Below are 21,420 nucleotides of genomic sequence, written 5' to 3' on the forward strand. Positions count from 1 at the left end.
GGGAGAAAGCAGACCTGGTTCTACCCATGGAAAGATTACAGTTCATTAGGAAAAGAGAACATTAAGTAAACACACAAATAAGAATTTTATGAGAATCACAAACCAGTGCTATGAATGAAAAGTAGCTATGTGGGATTGAATTACAAAGGGATCTATCCTAATCTGGAAAGTGGGAGAAGGCATTTCTCAAAGGAAAGGACACTAGAGCAAAGGAAGTTTGCATGCGGTCAGCAAGGTGAAGCTACCTCCCCTCATGGGATCTTTTCTAATTAATCCAGTTTCAATCAACAGATTTATAAATATGTGTAACAGCTGTGATATAATGACTAGATGTAATACTATATGGTCAAGATATTATAAAAACTGTTTAATAGCATAGAATGCATATGTACAAATAAAAATATATCACATATACAAATTTTGAAAAGATAAAAGGGAATACAGGCAAACCCTACCCTGATTTCAGGTAGGGTAGTAGAGTTTAGGGTGGTACTTTTTTCCTTCATCCATTTCTAAACTTTCTGTAACATAATTATTTTATAATGAATAAATTATAGCAGTTTAGTTAACTATCTTCACAAAATTTTAAACAGCATAAGTAATATTTCATGTCTACTTCACTCACATATAATATTTTATAGTTATAACATAGAATAACCCATAACACATGTATCTTTGCATTGCAAGCTTCCCGGTCATAAAACCTTTGAATCCTACCACTGTTCAAATTTGCAATATTATTATTTGTATCTTAATGTTTCTCTACTTGATTAAAGCTTGTTATTAGCCTCTATAAGAAGAGTTAATATACTTGAGTTTGTTATGTCCAATCAAATCTTTATGTGGTGATGGGTATTAAAGAGGGCATATACTGCATGGAGCACTGGGTGTTATACGCAAACAATGAATCACAGAAAAACTAATGATATAATGTACAGTGATTAACATAAAATAAAAAAAAAGAAATATGCCCTCAAAAAAAAAAAAAAGGAATAGTTTCAGTAAATTTTGAATTTTTTAAAAGCTTAAAGTCAACACCTGTCAAAGAAAGAAAGAAAAGGAAAAGAAAAAGAAAGAAAAGAAAAAGAACGGAAAGAGGGAGGAAAGAAAGAAAGAACGAGTGTTTGCAAGTAGAACCCTTATGCATTGCTGGAGGGAATGTAAAAAGATTCAGCCACTGTGAAAAAGTTTGGCAGTTCCTCAAAAAGCTAAATACATAATTACCATGTGATACAGCAATTCCACTCCTAAATCTGTTACCCAAAGAATGGAAAACAGATATTTAAACAAATACATGTTCACAGCAGCACTATTCACAATAGCCCCCAAAAAGGGGAGGAGGACAGTTTCAATGTGCAAAGAATAAAAACTTCATATATACACAGGATGGTATATACATACAATACTATATACATAAAAGGAATGTAGTACTGATACAAGCTACAATGTGTATGATCTTAAAAACTATCATGCTAAGTGAAAGAAGCCAGATACAAAAGCATCACATATTGCAGATCTCCCATTTATACGAAACACCCAGTATAAATTCACACAGACAGAAAACAGATCAGTGGTTGCCAGGGCTGGAAAGAAAAAAGGGGGAGAAACTGCTTCATGAGTACGGGGTTTCACTTTGGACTGATGGAAATGTTTTAAAACTAGACAGAAATGGTGGTTGCACTCCACTGTGAATGTCCTCAATGCCACAGAATTATTCACTTAAAAAAATGGTTTTTATGTCATATGAATTTCAACTCATACCAAAAAAAAAAAAAAAAATCAATACCTAACAAAGGTGCAATTTTCAGGGGGGAAAAAAAATACCTATAAAATGTGTTACAATCTATTTGTTAACAGTTATTCTTGGTTTGCACACATGGAATCAAGGTCCAGCCAACAACAAAACAGAATTTACCTCAACTCTTTCCTCCTCCTTGTACAGATTCCTGCTGCTAAACCAAGCAAGAAAGGTCAATCATTTCAGCATCTAGATCCTAAACCTATCCCACTCTCAATCACCTTCATTGTTCCAATTTTTTTTTAATCTAACTTACAGAAGAGCTTGTTATTCAATCAGAGCTAACATCATCAGTGGCAGAGTTAATTGGAGTCTTGATCACTTAAATACTTCTACTCTCCATCCAAAATTCCTATTTGCTTAAAATGGGAAAAAAAAAAAAAAAAGCTTGTTGGAGGAGGATGAAATTATCCTACTCTTCTTTTTTAAAGGAATGAGAAACCATTCATTCATTCAGCAAGCATTAATTCACTGTCCATTCTAATAGGTGACAGCAATACAGCAGTAAAGGAAAACAAAGATCTCTCCCCTAAAGGAGGAGGGCAGAGAAAGAACAAGATAAACATATGCTTAGTAAATAAGAATATGCTAGAAGTTGATAAACGATTTTTAAGAAGAAAACAACAAACCAGGTAGAAAGAACTGGCATGGGGACACAGGGGCAGAGCACATGGAAAACAGCGGTAGCACTGAGTTGGAAAGCAAGTGCAGGAGCCTCATTGCGAAGGGGACACTGGAGTCAAGACTCAAGCTGGTATGAGACTTAATGTTTCCTCTGCCATGTCCAAGGAAGGGAACCTCTGGGGACGTATCAAGGGGCTCTCCAGTGCGGCTGAAGTAAAAGAACAAAGGAGAGGTAGCAAGCAATGAAGTGAGAGAGCAGAGCAGCAGGAGAGGGAAGAGTTTCCAGAGGCTTTGGCACTCTCCCAGGAGAAGAGAAAGGGTTCGACCATGTGAAAGCAAAAAACTGCATGCAAGGCAGCAGCTAGGGGCAGAACGCAAGCAAGTTCTCCAATGCCTAACCTGGCGGAAGACATTCTGCCAATAAGGCTGTGACGGCAGCAGCTCCCGCGGGGAATTTTCCTAGGAGATGAAGAATGGGTAGAGACTGCAAATTAAAACATTCAGGGTAAATGATGAAGACCCAGGCAGAGGCAATGAAATGCACAGCCAAACCTGGTGAAAAAACAGACCAAAAGTACTGAAGTCTAGTGTATAAAGCAGAAAAATAACAAGAATACAGCTAGAAATACAAGTTGGGCCAGACCCCAAAAAGCTACCCATAACAGAGAAGTGTTTTTTTTTCTTTTTAATCTTTTAGAACGCATGCACACATGGGATTTGATAAATGTGCTATTTGTAGGGGTGGAAAATCCGAAGACATCTGGCATGACTATCTCAGGAAGAGGAAGAATAGGAGAAAACAACACAAAAGGTATTTAAGGGAAAAAGAGGTTGGAAGTATGTATGTAATGGATCAAATGGCTATTAGAGCTTCCAAAGGTTAAAGGAACAAAAGAAAAGAGGTCACTGTGCCACACAGGTAGTCAGGGGAGCTGATACCAAGGTCATTTCCATACCAGCGCATGTGGACTTCCACGGACACCCCCTCCCTCCTCCCCTTTCGGTCTCACCAGGAGAGAGGGGAAAGAACACAAGGTGCCAAGTCAGGAAGAAGTGAATTCTTGACTTCCAGCTCCTTGATAGTGATTCGACCTAGAGGGCCAGATTTTTAACTTCTCTGAGCCTCAGCCTCTACACGTGAACATGGGAAGAAGGCCTAAAGCTCACAACATAAGGACTGTGCACAGTTACTGGGGCCAAGCAGACGCTCCTTTTCTCCTTTACTGTTTAAGTCAGCTCCTTTCTCTCATTGCTTTTTGCTTCCAACAGCTGTTCTGGACTTCTTACAACCCTAACATGATCAAGAATAATGAGAAATTTTTATTGAGGTTGTAAGTTACGCTTATTCATCAAGAACACATTCATGAAAATAGCTTTGACAAAGCGCACCTCAGAGATACAAAAATGGGCATGGGATGATCCCGTCAGTTGCCTTCTCTGTACTCAACAACCTCACAGAGGTAAAAAATGAAGCTGCACCCCAGTGATGATCAATTTGGATTATCTGGTTTATGGAAGATATTCTTTCATAAACGGGTAAGTTTACAACACACACACATCGAGGAAATTCCATGGCACAAGCATTGCTACCACACTGAAGCTGGAAGAGACTACTGCCTTCCTCGCTATCAGTACTGAAAACAACACGCAATCTACTAAAGTGGGTAATGGAAATACAAACGATTGGTCAGTGGGAAGAGCTCATATTCACTTTTCTATAGATAGGCAAGATTTGAAACGAAGCACACTAAAACTTGAGAAAGGTATTATTCATAAAAAGTATAATTTTAAAAAACACACATTCAATCTCCAAATGCTAATATCCCTCATTTAAAAACAAACACAATTATTCCACTGTTATTTCAACTCTTCTGGGTTGAATCTTACGCTACGGGAGCAGCGTGCCAAACTGTCCCACTGTGACCTGTGAAACCCTGAAAAATAATTGGTTCTCTAATTGAAAAAGAAGAAAAGATGAAAGGAGGAAGAAGAGCTCGGCTTCGGGAAGAACGAGGCAAAGGCAGTATCATGATGGAAGAGTAGACCGGCAAATGACTAAGAGCCAACAATTAAATTAAAATAAATTGCTTATTTTGTGTGAAATGTGGTTGCATTAGATCTTTCTGATAAATGGGATTTCCTCAGTGATGAATTTTTTCCAATTAAAATAAACTTTTTATAGATTGTATTTGAAATTGCCCAGTGAAATATGCAATTATATATTTTCCAGGTTGTAATGAAATTATATGTTCATATCCATTTATAGATGCTTATGAGCTCTGAGTAACATCTGGACCAGGAAAACATCCCTCTTCCCAGGGTCTCTAAGACAAAAATATTACTCAGATAAAAATATATTGTGAAACATCATAGAACAAGAGTAACAATCTGCATTTTAAAATATTTAACTAAACTTCAAAGTGAGGAAATTGTTTTTCAACAGGCAGTGTAGAAAGTTAATAATGTGATAAGTTATCTCCCAGAAGTTAATAATGTATAAAATAGTACACATTTCTTTTTCTAAATTAGAACCAGTCTTTCTTTCTTTAAATACATAGTAATAAGAGTAAAGAACCGTTTTTTTTTTTTTTTTAAGATTTTTTATTTATTCATTTGAGAGAGAGACTGAGTAAGAGCATGAGGGGCGGGGAGGGGCGGAGAGGGGCAGGTCAGAGGGAGAGGGAGAAGCAGATAGCCCAACGCAGGGCTCGATCCCAAGACCCTGGGACCATGACCTGAGCCGAAGGCAGACAGTAATCAAGTGAGCCACCCAGGCGCCCCACCAATTTGTTTTTAAATGCCAAAGGTTCTTTAGGTTTTGGGAGGGTGTTTCTGGGTTGAAAAAAAATTATATATATCTATACACACACAACTTAATAATTTCTCTGAAAAAAAATAAAATTTATAGTGTGCATTACAAACTAAGAAATACATAGTAAACTGTGATACTTGTTGCCCATTAAATAAATATATTTGACTAAAAAGGGAAAAAAAAATTTTTCCTGGCACTTAGACACATGTAAGGATTTTTCCTAAAACTCCAGAAAGGCACTTAGCTGTGGCAATGAAAACATGTTAATGTGATTAGCAAAGATCCAAAGCTCAATAACAGAGTGAACAGAACAAATAACTTATAAAGTTAAAATGCCTCAGGACCCTAAGACGGCGCTCCCGTAAAAGAAATGCAGAGCTAAAGGAGACAGACATAATTTTGAGTGGAATTAACAGGGCCAAGTACCTTGTGAAATGTTGCAGTTTTATGACAACCACTCATCCTAGCACCCCATCCTCCTCTATGGAAGATGACCATGTTCTAATCCCTAGAACCATAAATATGTTACCTTACATGGAAAAAGGAACTTTGCAAATGTGATTACGATTACAGACCCAAAGATTGGGACATGAGCATGGATTAGCTAGGTGCACCCAATTTAATCACATGGTTTTTCGAAAGAAACTTTCCCGGTGAACGTCATAGTCTGAGAAGGATGTAATTAAGGAAGCCAAGTATGTGGGCAGCTCTAGAAGCTGGACAAGGCAAGGAAGGGACAGATTGTCCCCTAGAGCCCCCAGAATGTAGCCCTGTTGACACCTTGATTTTAGCCCAGTGGGCCCATGATGCACTTCCAACAGAACAGTAAAACAGTAAATTTGCATTAAGTTGTCAAATTCACAGTAATTTTTTAGAGCAGCAATAGAAAATTAATACAAAGCCCCATTTGTGAGCATAAGGATTCCTCCTACCCTATGCTAGAAATGGACAGAAAGCTAAGAAAGTGGAGAAGTTAATCCTGGGTCCTGACATCATTAGGATGATGAATTTATCAAATCTGAGACAACCAACCACCAGACTTCTTGTCTAAATCACTTCTGGCTGGGTACTGTTTCCTGCAGGTGAAGTTCCTCACAGATTCACCGGAAAACACTAATTTATATACACTAATACAGCATATAAAATTCCAAAGTTGTCTTCCAATCTTAGATTAGGGGGCTGTAAGACATTCTAAAATAAATACTTCTCACTTCAGGAGTTTTGTCCCTCTTATTGATTATTTGACATGCTACGAGAAAAGTAGAAATACCAATATTCATTAAGTTATAAAGACAGCTCTATATATTTCCTTAATTTGTTACGACTTTAGGAAACAAGAATTGGGCGGAACCACTCAAAGTTCTTAATATGTCAAAACAGTAGAACTTCAACAATTATATATGGTTCACCTAAATAATTTCTTTAGCTTATACTATAAAGCGGGAGGAGGGAAAAAAAAAATCTATTCCTGAAAAATTATCACTCCTCTGAACCTTCTGCTAGCACTCTATGAAAATAAGAAAATTAACAGTTATCACCCTTCCTGCAAACCCTGGGGAGAATTTTGGCCATAAGCTTTCCTTGGCTCTTGTATTTGCCTATCAACTACAGGTTCCCTATGCCTTAATGCACCCCAGTTCTGTAATTACATTAAGCCATACATAGCATCCTCGCTAATCTTCGAAACTGTGAATAACTGTCAAAAATAATAACGAATAATTAACAAGAACCAGTCAGATTTTATAAAGTACAGACTGCGCTTTTCAAGTTCACGCTGAAATCATTAGCTCAACACTCGAAACCTGAATCACACCAAGTTAAAAGTTAAAATTCTGCTTTTAAATTTCATAAAATCACAAAAATTATTGGCTCAGCTCCATTAATGACTTGTAAACTGAATGAAAAAAAAAATCATGGAAAAACTCAGAAAAAATTAAGAAGAAAAAAAAAATGGTCTTTATTCCTGATTCAACAGATCCCTCCTTCTCCTGGAACTTAATAAAGCATTTGACAGTGAAGACATACACAAAAATGAAAGAAACAGGATGTACAGAATCTATTAATATTTTCTAAAACTGACGGTAGAGATCCGTGTTAGAGAAATCTTCTGAAGTGGCCACTAACACAGGTCAGTTACCTCAGCAGTCCTATGGTTCTAAAGGCTTCATTTGGAAGTGGGGCTAGAGCTGGCCAGGTTCCGTAGAAGAGTCAGAGGAGGTACACAAAATTTTACAAGTGGAAATGAACCTGCATTCCCAAAATTTAAGTTCGGCTAATAATTCTTGAGCAACTACCAATGAGCTGGGCATTGCAAAAGATGCTTTAAAATCTTCATGATATAATCCTCACATCACCTTGTGAGATGGGTATCATCTCTCCCATTTTATAAAGAACTATAGCTGCCAAAGCCGGGGTCACACGCGGGTGTGGGGGTGACTCCACTGCCCCTCTCTCCTCCTGTACACGCCACAGCATGGTGTTAGTATTTACAGCTCAAATACTTACAGAAGTGAATAGAGGAACCAAATGATGAAAGATGGTCATAATAAAAAGTGGCAAGTTTTTAAAGCCTTTAATATAAACTGTGGGATGAGGGTGAACTGCTGTGGGGCAGTGCTAAGGTGGCAGGAGATGAGAGGGAAATTATTTTAAATCAAAGAAGAGCACTTTAAATAAAACATAATAGGATTTCTTTTAATCAGAGAAGCAGCATGGCACAGCAGAGAGGCCATGGCTTTAGACTCAGATCTGTATTCCATTCAGAGTGGCAGCCCCTTTTAGCTCAACTTCGCTTGAAGAGTGTAACTTTTTCGTACATACAAGATCTAGGTAATATTTGCCTTGGTTCTTCCACAGGATTATTTTGGGGAACCAATAAAATGATAGGAGGTAAACACAACTGCTAAAAAAAAAAAAAAAAAAAATGTTATCAATACTGTTGTATTATTGTCTAATTAAGGAGTTCTGTATTTTTGCCAGATTTGACATATGCTTTTATCAACAAACGCATTACAGTCTGTTAAAGTAGACCCAAAAATGGATGACCTGATGTTAAAGTCACCATAAAAAGGTATTCCTAGTTGGGTGAAGTATCTTATTCGCGTTACAAATAAGGTACTGGTCCCTTGAATTAAAAAAAAAAAGGAGGGGGTGGTGCCTGAGTGCCTCAGTTGGTTAAGCTTCCAACTCTTGGTTTTGGCTCAGTAGTGATCTCAGGGTCCTGAGACTGGGCATGGAGTCGGCTTGAGATTCTTTCTCCCTCCGCCTGCCTGTGCTCACACACTCTCTCTCTCTCTCTAATAAATAAAATCTCAGAACAAAACAGAAGGGCTGCATATATGTGAATAGGCAGCAGTCAAGTCCAGGCCAAGGCCCCTGATGTCCACCTCACAGCCAGCACTGTACACGGCAGAAAGTCTACAGCAGGCTCCATAACCTTTGTTGGCATGGGCCCCCACCGGTAGAGTGGTGGACCGCTTCTCAGAATAATTCTTAAATGCAGAAATAAAATACACAGGAGATCTCCCTTTAGGAAGGAGCACACTTAGCTGGCAAGGTCCAAGCTGTTGCCACATTCAGGATGCTCCTTAGCTTCTGAGTCCAGGCCACGCGATTCCTGGGCAGCCTGAGCCAATGGCTGAGCATGGCAGGAGCACCAGCCCGGGCTACCAGGGTCCATCTTGGGACTCGCCTAACAGACATTCTGAGCTAGAGCTCTCCCCCAACTATGGTGGCTGAAAATTTGTTCTATTACACCACAGCTTAAGGTTCTTCCTACGAAGTCCTGCTTTCCCCACCTTCTACCCTTCACGTGCATTACCCACGGCATAGCCCCTAAAAAAACTCCTGTACTCCAACCTTTGGCATCTGCTCTTGGAGGGACCCAACTGACAAAATAGGCTTCTGTATTAATGCATTAAACAACAATATTTTAATATATCTGAAATAATTCTAATGGGATATAAATAAAAGTATATATATAAACTTTACAGGTAGAAATGGCCTAGGTGCTTGTGCGTTTGTTGCCTATATTTACAATTGAAGGAAAAGCTAAATTTCAATTAGAGGTTAGTGAAAGTAATGATTTTTTTTTTCGTTATCCAGGTTCAAAGACCCCAAGTTAAAAATTCCTGGATTAGATATGTCTGACTTGGAAATAACCACTTTTTTAAGACACAAACACCTAGACAAGTGAGAGCTGTGATAACCAAAGATTTCTAACCTGGTGTTTCTCCTTAGATGCCAGGAAATCCGTGAATGCTTATGTTAAATGCACAGAATGTGTTACAAATTATAAGCTGTGACTAAATAATTTAACTTTGAGGGACAAAACACACCCAGCTCACCTAAACACAAATATATAATTACCTCAAACTCTAACTTAGGAAATTTAAGGTTAAAAAAGTTATTTTCATAAAGGGTTTTTTTTTTTTCCCCCTGTTACAAAAGAATTTACTACATTGTTTATTTAGTATCCAGTTCCAACAGCATACAAGCCAGCGGGAAGCCTCTTACACCTGTCTCCTCAGGACTCTCCTACCCCCCACCTTCTCGTGCTCCACAGTGGTGGCATCCAGTTGCTCTACTAAGACCATGCGATCCTATTTCTTCCAAGCCTGGCAAGTGTGTGTGGAGGTAGGCATGGGGGACAGGGAAGAATGCAGAACGGCAGAGGAAGGGGGCAGTGAACAGCCAGATTTACAAATATCATTTTAAGATTAAAATCCTGCATTGAGAAGGATGACTCTCCTTTATATTTCCAGGTGAATAATACTGTACACTAATTATGAGTGGGAGTCTTGAGTGCTAGAACATAATGTAGACAAGGCAAAGAAGAACCGCCTGAAATAGGGAAGTGTACTTTGAGCAACCAGAGGGCAACAAGAAATGCCCTGGGTCAATGGGGAGAAGACAGAAGATACGGGAAATGGAAGCGAAATCCCGAGGGGAAAAAAATATGTGAGGACAGTAAAATGTAACAACCTTACAATGTTGTCAAGAGGGGACAGCTACAGGTGCAAACTACAAGAATTAAAACACCAAGGTGACTTTGTAATCTAGAAGGAACACAGTTTACCCCAATCTACTAGTCAAGTGACTCCAGTGAATCCAGTGCTCCCCAGTACCACTCCTCTCTCCAATGTTAAAAGGAAAAGAGAGAATAGGAAAAAAGCGGGGGGTGGGGTGGGGGGAGCTATGTTTATGAGCACCTCCCCCCCCCATGCACACACGTCTAAGCCTCCTCCCTTTCTGTTTGCAGCATTTGTACAATATACAAGTAATATGCCTAGTTACAGGGGTCTTTAAAATTCCCGTTACACCATGTCAAAAATATGCTGTATAACTAAGCATGTAACTGAAGCATTATGGGACTTTAAAGTCGCCTGAAGCTCCGGGCTAAAAAACCCACTCTCTTTAGCCTTTTTCTCTATTTCTTTAAAGCTTTCAGAATACATTTCTGTTTCTTTAGCAACCCAACACAAAATACAAGTAATTGGTAACAATGAGATACTTTCTAATGGTGAAGCAAGACATTCCTGACCTATGCTATCATTTCCTTAAGTCTTTAGTTCTTTTCAGATTCAGACACAGACAAGAACCGAAGGGTAAATCCCTAGGGAAATACTTAATTCTTCATGGACTTCCTCCTCAATCTTTCCAAATTAGTGTTTGTCAAAACACTTTTTGTCAAAAAACTTTAAGATACGTTGCATTCATCTTGGCATCACCTCTCTATTAACACGCATTCCCAAAAACACTGTGTTATAAATTACATTATTCATCCTAATGTAGTCTTGTGAGGTAGTTTAGGATTTTTTTTGTTTTTATATATACACTTTTGTTCATACAGAGGAATAAATTGTGTTTCAAATACAAAGCGACATCCTGAACACAGCCAAGTCCCTGGGATAATCCATGGTTTATCACTCCCTACTTCAATACTTTGTCCACTGAACTATGATGTCAGAAATCTAAGCTTGATTTGTTTTTAAGTGCATAATCCATTAACTGTTTCCATATGCCATAACTGTTCAGTTGAGAAATTTATAAACGTTTATTAGCCCTATCTGGCAAATAGGATGCACCTGTTATAAAATGTGATTACTTCAGAAAGCTAACAATTGTGGAATCACATTTTTATAATAAATCAGTCTAAGTGAATTAGACTATTCACGTATTTTCAGAAAGCCCTTTAATCCCCATTAATAGTTTGTGAATAATGAAAGAAATTATTAATTTTAGCTGATAAATCCAACACCAATAACCTGTTAGTATACTTTAATCCATTTTCCAACAGCCTGTAAAAATTAGCCAACAGATGCTTCCAATCTGGTAAAAAATATGCAGGTCATTAGCATTATTTTGATGATACCAAATGTTCAATATATGAATATTGTGATTACATTTCAAAGAGATATATACACAATTTTCTTTTATAATCTTGTTAAATTTTAACAGGAGCCCGAGTAAAACATGACAGCCCTTTCTATATCAAAATCAACATTTGTCATTCCATTCCTCATTCTTATGCTTCAACTTGAGGGAGAACTTGACTGAGTTTCACGGAGACTGAGTTTCACGGAGACAGGAATGGGCACGTCTGCCTTTCTCTCTAACAGTGTCCCAGGTGCTAATCACAAGGCCTAGCATACACTGTATACCAAATAAATATTTGCTGACTTGAACAGCAGTAGCCAAATATAGGAAAGAGAAAAGGTGGGAGCAATGAATGAGGAAGAAAGCGAGAAAGAAAAATATGACCAGGAAAATGCCTATGTGTTATTTTCAGAAGAATTTAAAATATGGAAAGCTAAGATAGAACTCGAAAATTTAGGATTGAGAAAGGCAAGGAAACCAAAGTGATACCTGATTGCAAAATAAGGTACAGAAGAGAAAGTGATACAAACTGAATCAGGGAAACATGTTGATTTCACAAGAAAAGGCTGAGACCGTTTCCTTATATTCCTCAAGATAGGGCACAGGCACTTCCCTATTAAAGCAATGTTAAAAACATCACAGGGAGGTTAGTTTAAAAGACAACATTATTAAAATCTGATGGGGGCGAGGCGGGGAGGGGCAGCGGGGGAGATATTATAAACAACAACATGAATCAGCCAGGAAAGCTCATACCTAGAAGATCTTGCTATGTCTACCAGAGCACGGGCCAGGGTGGTATTCTGAGGAGATAGCACTGTCGTGCAGAAGAAAAATCTCAGTAGAGATGTGGTCCTGACTGGACAAGGTAACGTGAAGATGGCCCAGCTCAGGGAGTGGTAAACCACAGGTGCTCTATGGGTACTATTAGGCCACAATTAGGCCCTCTTCCCTTTCCAACTTTCACGGTATAAGACCACTAAAACCCAGTCATCTTAACCTGAAAGTTTGTAAAACCCAAAGCAGTGTCCTCCATAAGAAAAAAATAATAAAAATGAGTAACAACAACAACAACAAAGTAGAGAGCATGTGATTAGAACAGAGAATAAATGGTTGAATTCAGTTTCCTTTTTTCTTTCTACCAGTTTCAAACGTTTAGGGAGCACAACTGACTGACATTTACCATTTTAAATTCCTGGGATGGAACTTCCACCTTTGTAATCCGAGAAATAGCTTTGGGTTTTTTGTTTAACAAATTTATACCCCCTTCGCCCATTTCCCAGACCCACACCTCTGGCAACCACCAATCTGATCTATAAGCTTAATTTGCTTTTACTGTTTGTTGCTTTGAGGTTCTACATATAAAAGAAATCGTACAGTATTTTTCTTTCTCTGGCTGACTTATTTTCAGTTAGCATAATGCCCTCCAGGTCCATCCATGTTGTCACAAAATGCCCTGGTTCTTCGCCAAAAGAATTACTACAATGAGAAACAGATACACTAGTTCTCTAAAAACCCCGTAGAGTCTCCAATGATGGGAATCCTGGGTCCTTCCGTGTTCAACTGTGATGCAAACCAGTGATGAAAATCAACCAGGAGGCAATGCCTCTCCCTTACCCCTGCCAGCTAGGGAGCAGAGAGCAACTGTAGGGCCATCTTGGACTGAATAATAAGTGACTAGGTTTAATTTTTATTTCTGCAGAAATCACAAAATTGATTCAAAGTAACCTCTGGAGTCACGGGAGATGGGCAAAAAGTTAGGATTTGGACCTAAAGCCTCAGGGGCCAGGCCGTGAATAAAGAGACAAGGAGAAACATGTCCACTCCACCAGCCCACAGTCTTGTCTAAGCTTTCCAGGTACTCTCCTCTGGCCTTCCTTTCTGATCTTTACTACATAATAGCTATAGGAAGTCCTACTTTTCTGAAAGCAGCAATTTTGTTTTCCAATAAAATACTTAAGCACTAGTAATGCTAAAAAGCACTCTTAATTCTCCTTGAATAATGTTCTCTAGGAATTATTCTTTAAAATCCAGACCAAAAAGTTGTCACCTTCTCAGCTTGCCACTGTGAAATGTTGGCATCACCCAGGGGAACAACCTTGGGCTTCCCCACCTTTCCTGGTCACCATGGAAGTATCCTCCACTGTCACTGAAGAAAGAAGGTAGCATCTGAGCTGAGACAATAGAAGTCATGGGTCTCTGCCAGCCTCTAAGTCAAATGAGAGACTCTGGGCCGAGGGGACAGCATGTCCAAAGGCAGAGAATGATGGAAGTACAGAACACTCACAAAAAGATCATCCTTCCCTCACCTTACCCTTTATAACTAATATTAGATTCAGCAAATACATTTTTTTTTTCAACCTTGAATCTCAAGGCTAAAGTTAGATGACTTAAGAATTTTTTTAAAGGTCCAATTATTTCATTTAGGGCTAGCACTACAGCTAAATTAAAGACATGCTAACAAGTTTCCCTTTTGAGCCTCATTAATTAAGAAAGTAATCAGAGTAAAGAGAAAAAAAGAGACAGTAGCTGGATGGCAGTATTACTTAAATAGCTTTAAGGTACCACCATTTGTACCTACTAGGAAAGCAAAGGGAAAACTAATCAATTCCAGATTACGAAATCTGAAATTCTGAAGTGTTTTACATGTAAATACACATTTTAACTGCCATATATTTTCCTTGATTGCCTGAAGAGCACACTAATCTTATTCAGAGAAAATGTTCATTCTCCATAATCAAAAGGTAAAATTAAGATCTGCTTACTTCACAAGTTTTCCTAGGATAAGCTTGCTGAGAAAATTCCCACTGTTTTCAAAGATCAAACTACATCAGTTTTACTGTTTTGGTCAAGAACAGTGCCCAAAAATATCTGCTGAAGGCTCTGGGTTTATCCCAAATTCTGGAAAACCACCTTAATTTACAAATACCATTTAGAGTTTCTAACTTACATTATTTTTTAGAAAGAGATTCTAATTTACAATTATATTTTATAAGCATTTCAAAGGAATGCAAATGATTTTTTTCTAGTATCTGCCAATATCCTTTCATTGCCGTGATTGTCACGTTAAATCAGATACATAGCACAGTGCCTAACACATAGTAGCTTTTAAGATTTTATTTGAGAGAGAGAGAGAGAGCACAAATGGGGTGGGGGAGTGGCAGAGAGAGAGGGAGAAGCAAGCTTCCCACTGAGCAGGGAGCTCAATGACATGGGGCTCGATCCCAGGACCCCAAGATTATGACCTGAGCCAAAGGCAGATGCTTAACTGACTGAGCCACCCAGGTGCCCCCATAATAGGTATTTTAAGAAGTTAATTCTTCCCTCTCTACAGCAAGCCTTCCCATCTCCAGCTGGAGTACAATCTCTCTTCTCCAGCAATCTGTGCTCAATGAGCCCAGGGTCATAAGTGGCATAATTTGTGGTGAAAAAGTTTCCTTTTTGAAAATTAAAAGGTAATCACTGATATAAGTACCTTGTAATATAGGCCTAAAATGTAAGCATTACATAACTTAAAAATTAACTTAATAGTTTAAGTGGATATCAACTCTGAAACATATGTGGTGAGGCAAGAATAATGTTTGAGTTATTTAAAAACAAAACAAAAATATCACACCAAACAAGTAAAAGCTTTCACAAAAGATTTTGGAAATGAATGCTATTACTTTTAATGAAAAGATCATATAATCTATTCATATATTTCTATTTTAAGCTAGCCTTCAAGGTATTCTATAAATTTGGTATTTCTATCCCATGTGACTCATGCTAATTATTGCTACACTCTAATATTAAAGGGTGGTAAAATTATAACTAGAAAAAAGGCTCACATTTTGTTTGTTTTTCTAGGTCCCATTGACTAAAAGGAATTCTCATGCCAAAATCCTCTGTGAAAACATCCTCCTTTTCAAAAGTCCAATTTAGAACACCTTCAAAAGATACTATACTGAAAATTTGACAAAGTTCTGTATTAAACATTTGCATTTTAAAGACTGCTCATGTGATAATCCAAATAACAAAATCTGTATTTTAAACATTTCCTTTCATTAGATAATTTAACCATTAGTGAAGTAAAAATATCATGTCTAGGACTCTTAAAATAATGCTCTCTAGAAGTTAATGTATAAGAATCGGCAGTGTTAACGTACTAAAATTAACAAATAAGCACTATGTTCAACATACCTTTTTGTTGGCAACAAAATGTATTCTCAAGTTTACAAAGCAAATCCACATTTTCATACTTATTTTCATTTGCTTTTATCCAGAAACAGTTTTCAGTCATTTCATGAGGTCTGATCTGCAATCAGAGAGATGGATTCATAAATAGTTGGGTGTTTCACCTCTCCCAGTGCAATCACTATGCTCAGACCCAGGGTCCCATCACTGCCAGCAGATGTTTATGAAGCAATCCCTGTAATATTTTCCCCCAAAGTGTGTTCAACAGAATCCAAGTTCCCCAGGAAGCTAAAATTTTATTAAGGGGGGAGTGGGGAGTTCCACTACCACATAGTTGAGGGTTTGAAGCAGAGTGAAATAAAATTTGTTGCTTCTTAATTATACCTATCAGAGTTTTTAATAATGCTCGTGTGCACTGCAACAATTCAAGTGCAGGATACATTACACAGCCCCTCCCAAGGTTGTCTGACCATGAAACCATCTTTCTACAGAATTCAGAATTTCTATGTCCTGACTAAATATCAACCTCCGACAACTAGTATCAGTTTTTCCAATGGCTACCCACATAGAAAAGTTCCAAAGATCACTAACATTGTCCTTTTGAGAAACACTTCATAAAGGGTTCAATGATGATAATGTTGAATTATCAATTTGATGACGAATCAAATCCCATTTAACAATTATTAACTCTCACCAAATTTCTAAACCAGAAAGCCTTAGTCGAGAGAAAAGGGCTTTGTCTCAACACTTTAATTCAAATAATGCCTATTTAATGTCACTGTGTAAATATAAAATTGAATTTTAATGTAGGTGATAGTATGTTTTCTTCCATTTAGTTCTGTTTTACCTTTAACCAATTCAATCTCCTCATGCTGGTTTCAGGTTTAAATTCTTTCTTTGGTTTTAACCCAAATGGTAGGGTTGGTGGAGGAGGAGAGTTTCGCCCGCTGAGAAATCCCAGGGGAGGTGGTGGGGGCACAGGACCACCAAAGGGCATTGGCATTCCTGGAAGTGGAGGAGGGGGTGGGGGAGGGGGTGGGGGAGGGGGTGGAGGCGGCCCGCCTCCGCAGGAGGGCAGCGGCAGGGGAGGAGCCAGTGCTGGGGGGCCAGTTCCATTTTCTCTGGACAGCGGCAAAGCGTTATTCGTACCAGCTGGCAAGGCACCAAACTAGAGAAGAGGACAAAAGAAACATGACTAAAAACACCTACAACACATGCAGAAGTACACTTTGCTCAAAAATTTATTATTTTAAATCAAAGATAATTCACTATCAGCAATTTCACATGGGTTAACCAAAAAAAACAAAATTCCAACCAAGTTGGGGTTTTTTCCGCCCAGTTAAAGAATTTCACTTGTGTTTTCATAAAAGTGTAATTGCCAGAAATATTATTTCCTATTTTGGTAGTTATGGCCATGCAGGTGGAGATATCCAGGAAGGATATGGGTATATGGGTTTAGAAGATTTGAAAATCAGCAGTTTCTAGGTGATAGTTCAAGTCATGAGAGTAGCTAAGTTCACGCAGTATGGACAGAGCATCTAGCATAAAGAAAAGTCTATGTACAGAATTCTATGGAATACTAGCATTTAAATGAGAAGTTAAACAATAAGAAGATCAAGACAGACTTAAATAGTATTGTCACATCATGTGACATGTGCCAATGACCCTGAGAGGAGGAAAAAAAAAACAAACAAAAACAAAAAACCTGAAATTCATAAGTAGGACCTGCAGGGGCACATCATGATCCTTGTGAACTAACTGGCCTTTCAAGTGGCTTTCATATATAATTCCATGTAGATGCCAACCTCACAGCGATTTCAGGGCCTTGGCACATGCTATTCTTTCTGCCTGGAACTCGAGTCTCCGCACATGGATCACTTCCTGCTGGTCCTTTCAGTCTTAGCACCTCCCTTCCTCAGGAAAGCCTCATCTGACCACTCCTTTTACACTGATAGCACTGCTTCTCTTTGATTGTACTTATCAAAGTGTTCAATACTTAAGGAATCAATCATTAGCATTTATCTCTTTGAGAGATTATAAGCTCCACAAGGGAAGTGACTAAGTCTGTAGAATTTACTATTCTTTTCCCAGCACCTAAGGTTGCGACTGGCAAATGACAGCCACTGAAGAAATACGTGTAGGATGAATGGATGAAAGATGAGAGAAAAAGCAGACAAGTACAGGTTCATGAATCACAAGTGAAGCAGGGGCATGCTGATATTCAACAGTGTCCAAAGTTACAGAGAAGCAATGCAAAATCAGGAGTGAAAAAGAGCCAAGTATGTCCACTCGTCACTTTTGTCCTTTTGTTTCTATGGCATGGAAAGAATAAATGCATTTTAATTATCATAAAGAAGACGAGAGTTGATAAATTTTTTGTAGTATGATTATTTTCCTGTAATTACTTCAATTCAGACAGACACACACACACACACACACCCCTTGCAAATGGTGGCATTTAGTAAATGTTAATAAATCATTTTAAAACTTTCATTGCACAATTATGGAAAAGAGATCATGTATAAAAGCCTGAAATTGACCTCTGAGATCAGCACAAAGAAAAAGTGTTATAAAAGAAACTGAAACCACAAATCAAACATATCTTAACAAAAAATTAACTATAAAGTAGAATCAATTCAGCATTATGCTGCATTGCTGTTAGAATGGATAGTACTGCCCTCTGAATGTTAAAGAAGTATGTATGTTATATTCACACTCAATATGCATTTTATAATTAACTATTAATGTCTTAAAGATATGGTTAGATTTCTGCTCTATACTAGCTCATTTGATGGAAGATGGCTGACTTAAATATATCATTCATGAGGCCAGATTAACCTGTGATTAACTTGCTCACCATTATAGCCCCGGCACCCGACAACATTTAGTTAAGTGAATAAAGGAATAAAATCACAGATAACAGAATATATTTTGTTCATACCCTTCATAATCATTATGGCTTTGATCAAAGAGAAGGATCTTAAATGAATAGATTTCATGAGAAACACACCAATCCATTAAAAAAAAAATTTCCTGTTGTTCTTCAAAAATTAACAGGGTGGCCGATACTGTCTCTAATTCCAGGCTTGCTTCTGATGTACAAAACTAGTCATCCTTTTCCACATTCTTAAATAACATAGGAGATTCCTGGATTTAATCTCAGTTTTAAAACTAATTCATTCCCATATTTATTTAAAACACACGCAGCAATATATCCAAAGCTGGTGATTATCTTCTTTTTTTAATTGACAGGAATTCTTTAGATTGGATTTACAACTAATCCTTCAAGTATAACAAATTAAAAATAAAGTTTTTTAAATTTATATTAGCCCAGACCAAGAGAAACCAAATTTCTAAACCAGAAAGCCTTAGTCGAGAGAAAAGGGCTTCGTCTCAACACTTTAATTCAAATAATGCCTATTTAATGTCACTGTGTAAATATAAAATTACATAAATATCTCAGCCACTGTCTATAACTCAATCTGAAATAATAAAACACAATCAAATATTTCTTTTAGTGTGAGAGAGACAAGGAGCCACACGGGAAAGATGAAAAGTTTCAATAAATTGTACTTCCTTTTTGCACACTAAAGAAAGATCATTGAGAGTCATTTTCTTACAGAAAAGAGCTTCATTTTGCCTAAAATTGAACACTTAACAGATAGCTATCTCTTCAGGTATCTTCTTACAGGCTCTGTAACAAAACTATCCACTAAGTATTTAAAAGAAAACAAAATAGCCAATAATATGGGAAATAGTACACCGATCTAGGAAATGGTACATCTGAGACTATTTCGACATAACCATAAATTAGGATGAAAGAAAATGAGCAAAAACTATACTTATTGCTCATCATCCTATATGTAAATCTGCATGAAGAAATTTAGCTATGAATATTCTACCTCTTTACTGTCATCCACTTACAACATGCAGATGATGTATTTCTTGCTATCTAAATGTTTTATATGTAGAGGGTGTATGTGAGCTATCTGTTTCATAATCCAGATTTGCTCTCTTTTTTGTCATGTTTTAAATCTGTTTACTTTTGGAAATTGAAAAATTATCAGAAAATGTTCTCATTCAGCTAGAGGTTATCTTTCACTGCAAGGTACCCATAGGCTGAAGGTTTTGAAAAATAAATAGCTCGAGCAATAATTTCCTGTAGTGGGATAAAGATCAGTGATGAATGACAAATCTAAGAGTTAAAGACTTTCTTACCCTTTATGATTACATATAAAACATGTGACATTAAAAACAAAACCCAAATGAAACATAAGCAGATTAATTAGTAAAAGTTAAGACATTCTTAAAAATGCCAAGTACAAAAAAAGTGGCGAAGTCATTTTTAAAAAAAATTTACAGAATAGAAATACATATAAACAATACTATTAAAACATACTAGTGAAATTAAAGCTTAAACATTTTGAGCTGTGAAGATATGACATGACCTTTGCTTCCCTGGTAAGCTTTCAATACCCAAATTCAATCCAGAAAGATGGTATTTTACCTGTGACTTAAAAGCTTGTAACTCTGCTTGAAGTTCATTAATCTTTGCTTCCTTTTTCTGCAGTTGGGCCTGAGTTTCTTGGTGGTCGGTAAACTCTTTTTCAAACTGCAAAGGAAAAACAAACAAACAAACAAACCAGGAAACAGAAAGATGGCATTGAAAAGCACTATTCTTCATAGAGAAATAGGACTCTAATGATCTGTCAGTAGAACACAAACCTTTTATGAAAGGAATGGCAGATCTTGCTAAGTCACCGAAAGCCTTTTTCTAGGTCCCTCCAGGTCCCACCAAAAATCATTCAGTTTGCAAGGGAGCAGACAAAGCCAGAGATGGTGTGACCTTCTCCTCTCGGCAGAGCAAAGTGGCTCAGAGGGATCTTCAACACTGACATTTTTCTTAAAAGTCCCTAAATATCATTGCAACTCTGTGTACAATAATAGCAAAGCATTGCACTGAGTTCCATGACCCCTACCTGCAAAAATTTCTACTTAAAATTTATGGAAAGTTTATCAATAGGAATTAAAAGAATTCCATTTTAGTATTTTTTATTATTAAATGACTCCATTTTGTAAATGCATCTTTTTCTTACATCATTATGCAAGTTAAGGGCCCTGATGTAGGCTCTAACCTTCAACAATAATTTAAGATAATAAAATCTGTTATTTATCATGAATCTTTCGGAGATTCAACTTTGGGAGATTAATGGTAAATTAATTTTTCAAAGACCCTGGTGCAATACCTTGTGGGAGGAAGGCAAACAGCAAAATTTGGTGAATCCAATGAGTTTTCTAATTTATATAGCTCCTCATCACAAATTCCCATCTTGCATTCAAATAGCTTCACCCTGTCATCATCGTGACTGAAAACCTCTCCTAGCAGAGGTGAATTTCAATAGCATAGTGTCTCACAATCAAAGAACATTTATCTCTTTTAAAAAGAAAAAAAAAAAATCAAAAAAATACACAACAACTTCCCAAATGTAGCCTTTAGACTTTAAAATACAGTCAAACCTCAATTAAGGAAAAAACAGTAATATAAAACTCATTTACAGAAGGTACTTATTTACAAATTTTATTTTGTCCCTACCTCAAAGAGGTGGTTAACTAGTTCCTCATTATACAGCCAGTAAGT

The 21,420-nt window shown here is 37.4% G+C and overlaps 1 protein-coding gene across 5 annotated transcripts in view; it reads right to left on the reverse strand.

The window, feature by feature from the left end:
• The window catches only part of DIAPH3 (diaphanous related formin 3), a 485,199-nt gene that overhangs the window by 293,886 nt on the left and 169,893 nt on the right, over positions 1–21,420 (reverse strand). For all 5 annotated transcript variants that reach the window (XM_081815005.1, XM_081815002.1, XM_081815001.1 and 2 more), the window contains 3 exons: positions 20,290–20,394; positions 16,630–16,950; positions 15,789–15,903 (listed from right to left, as the gene is read on the reverse strand). In XM_081815005.1, the coding sequence (XP_081671131.1) occupies positions 15,789–15,903; positions 16,630–16,950; positions 20,290–20,394 (541 nt within the window). The remainder of the gene's footprint in view (positions 1–15,788; positions 15,904–16,629; positions 16,951–20,289; positions 20,395–21,420) is intronic.

Source organism: Leptonychotes weddellii, chromosome 3, assembly GCF_054177405.1.
Source record: "Leptonychotes weddellii isolate Sample4059 chromosome 3, ASM5417740v2, whole genome shotgun sequence".
Taxonomy (NCBI): Eukaryota; Metazoa; Chordata; class Mammalia; order Carnivora; family Phocidae; genus Leptonychotes; species Leptonychotes weddellii.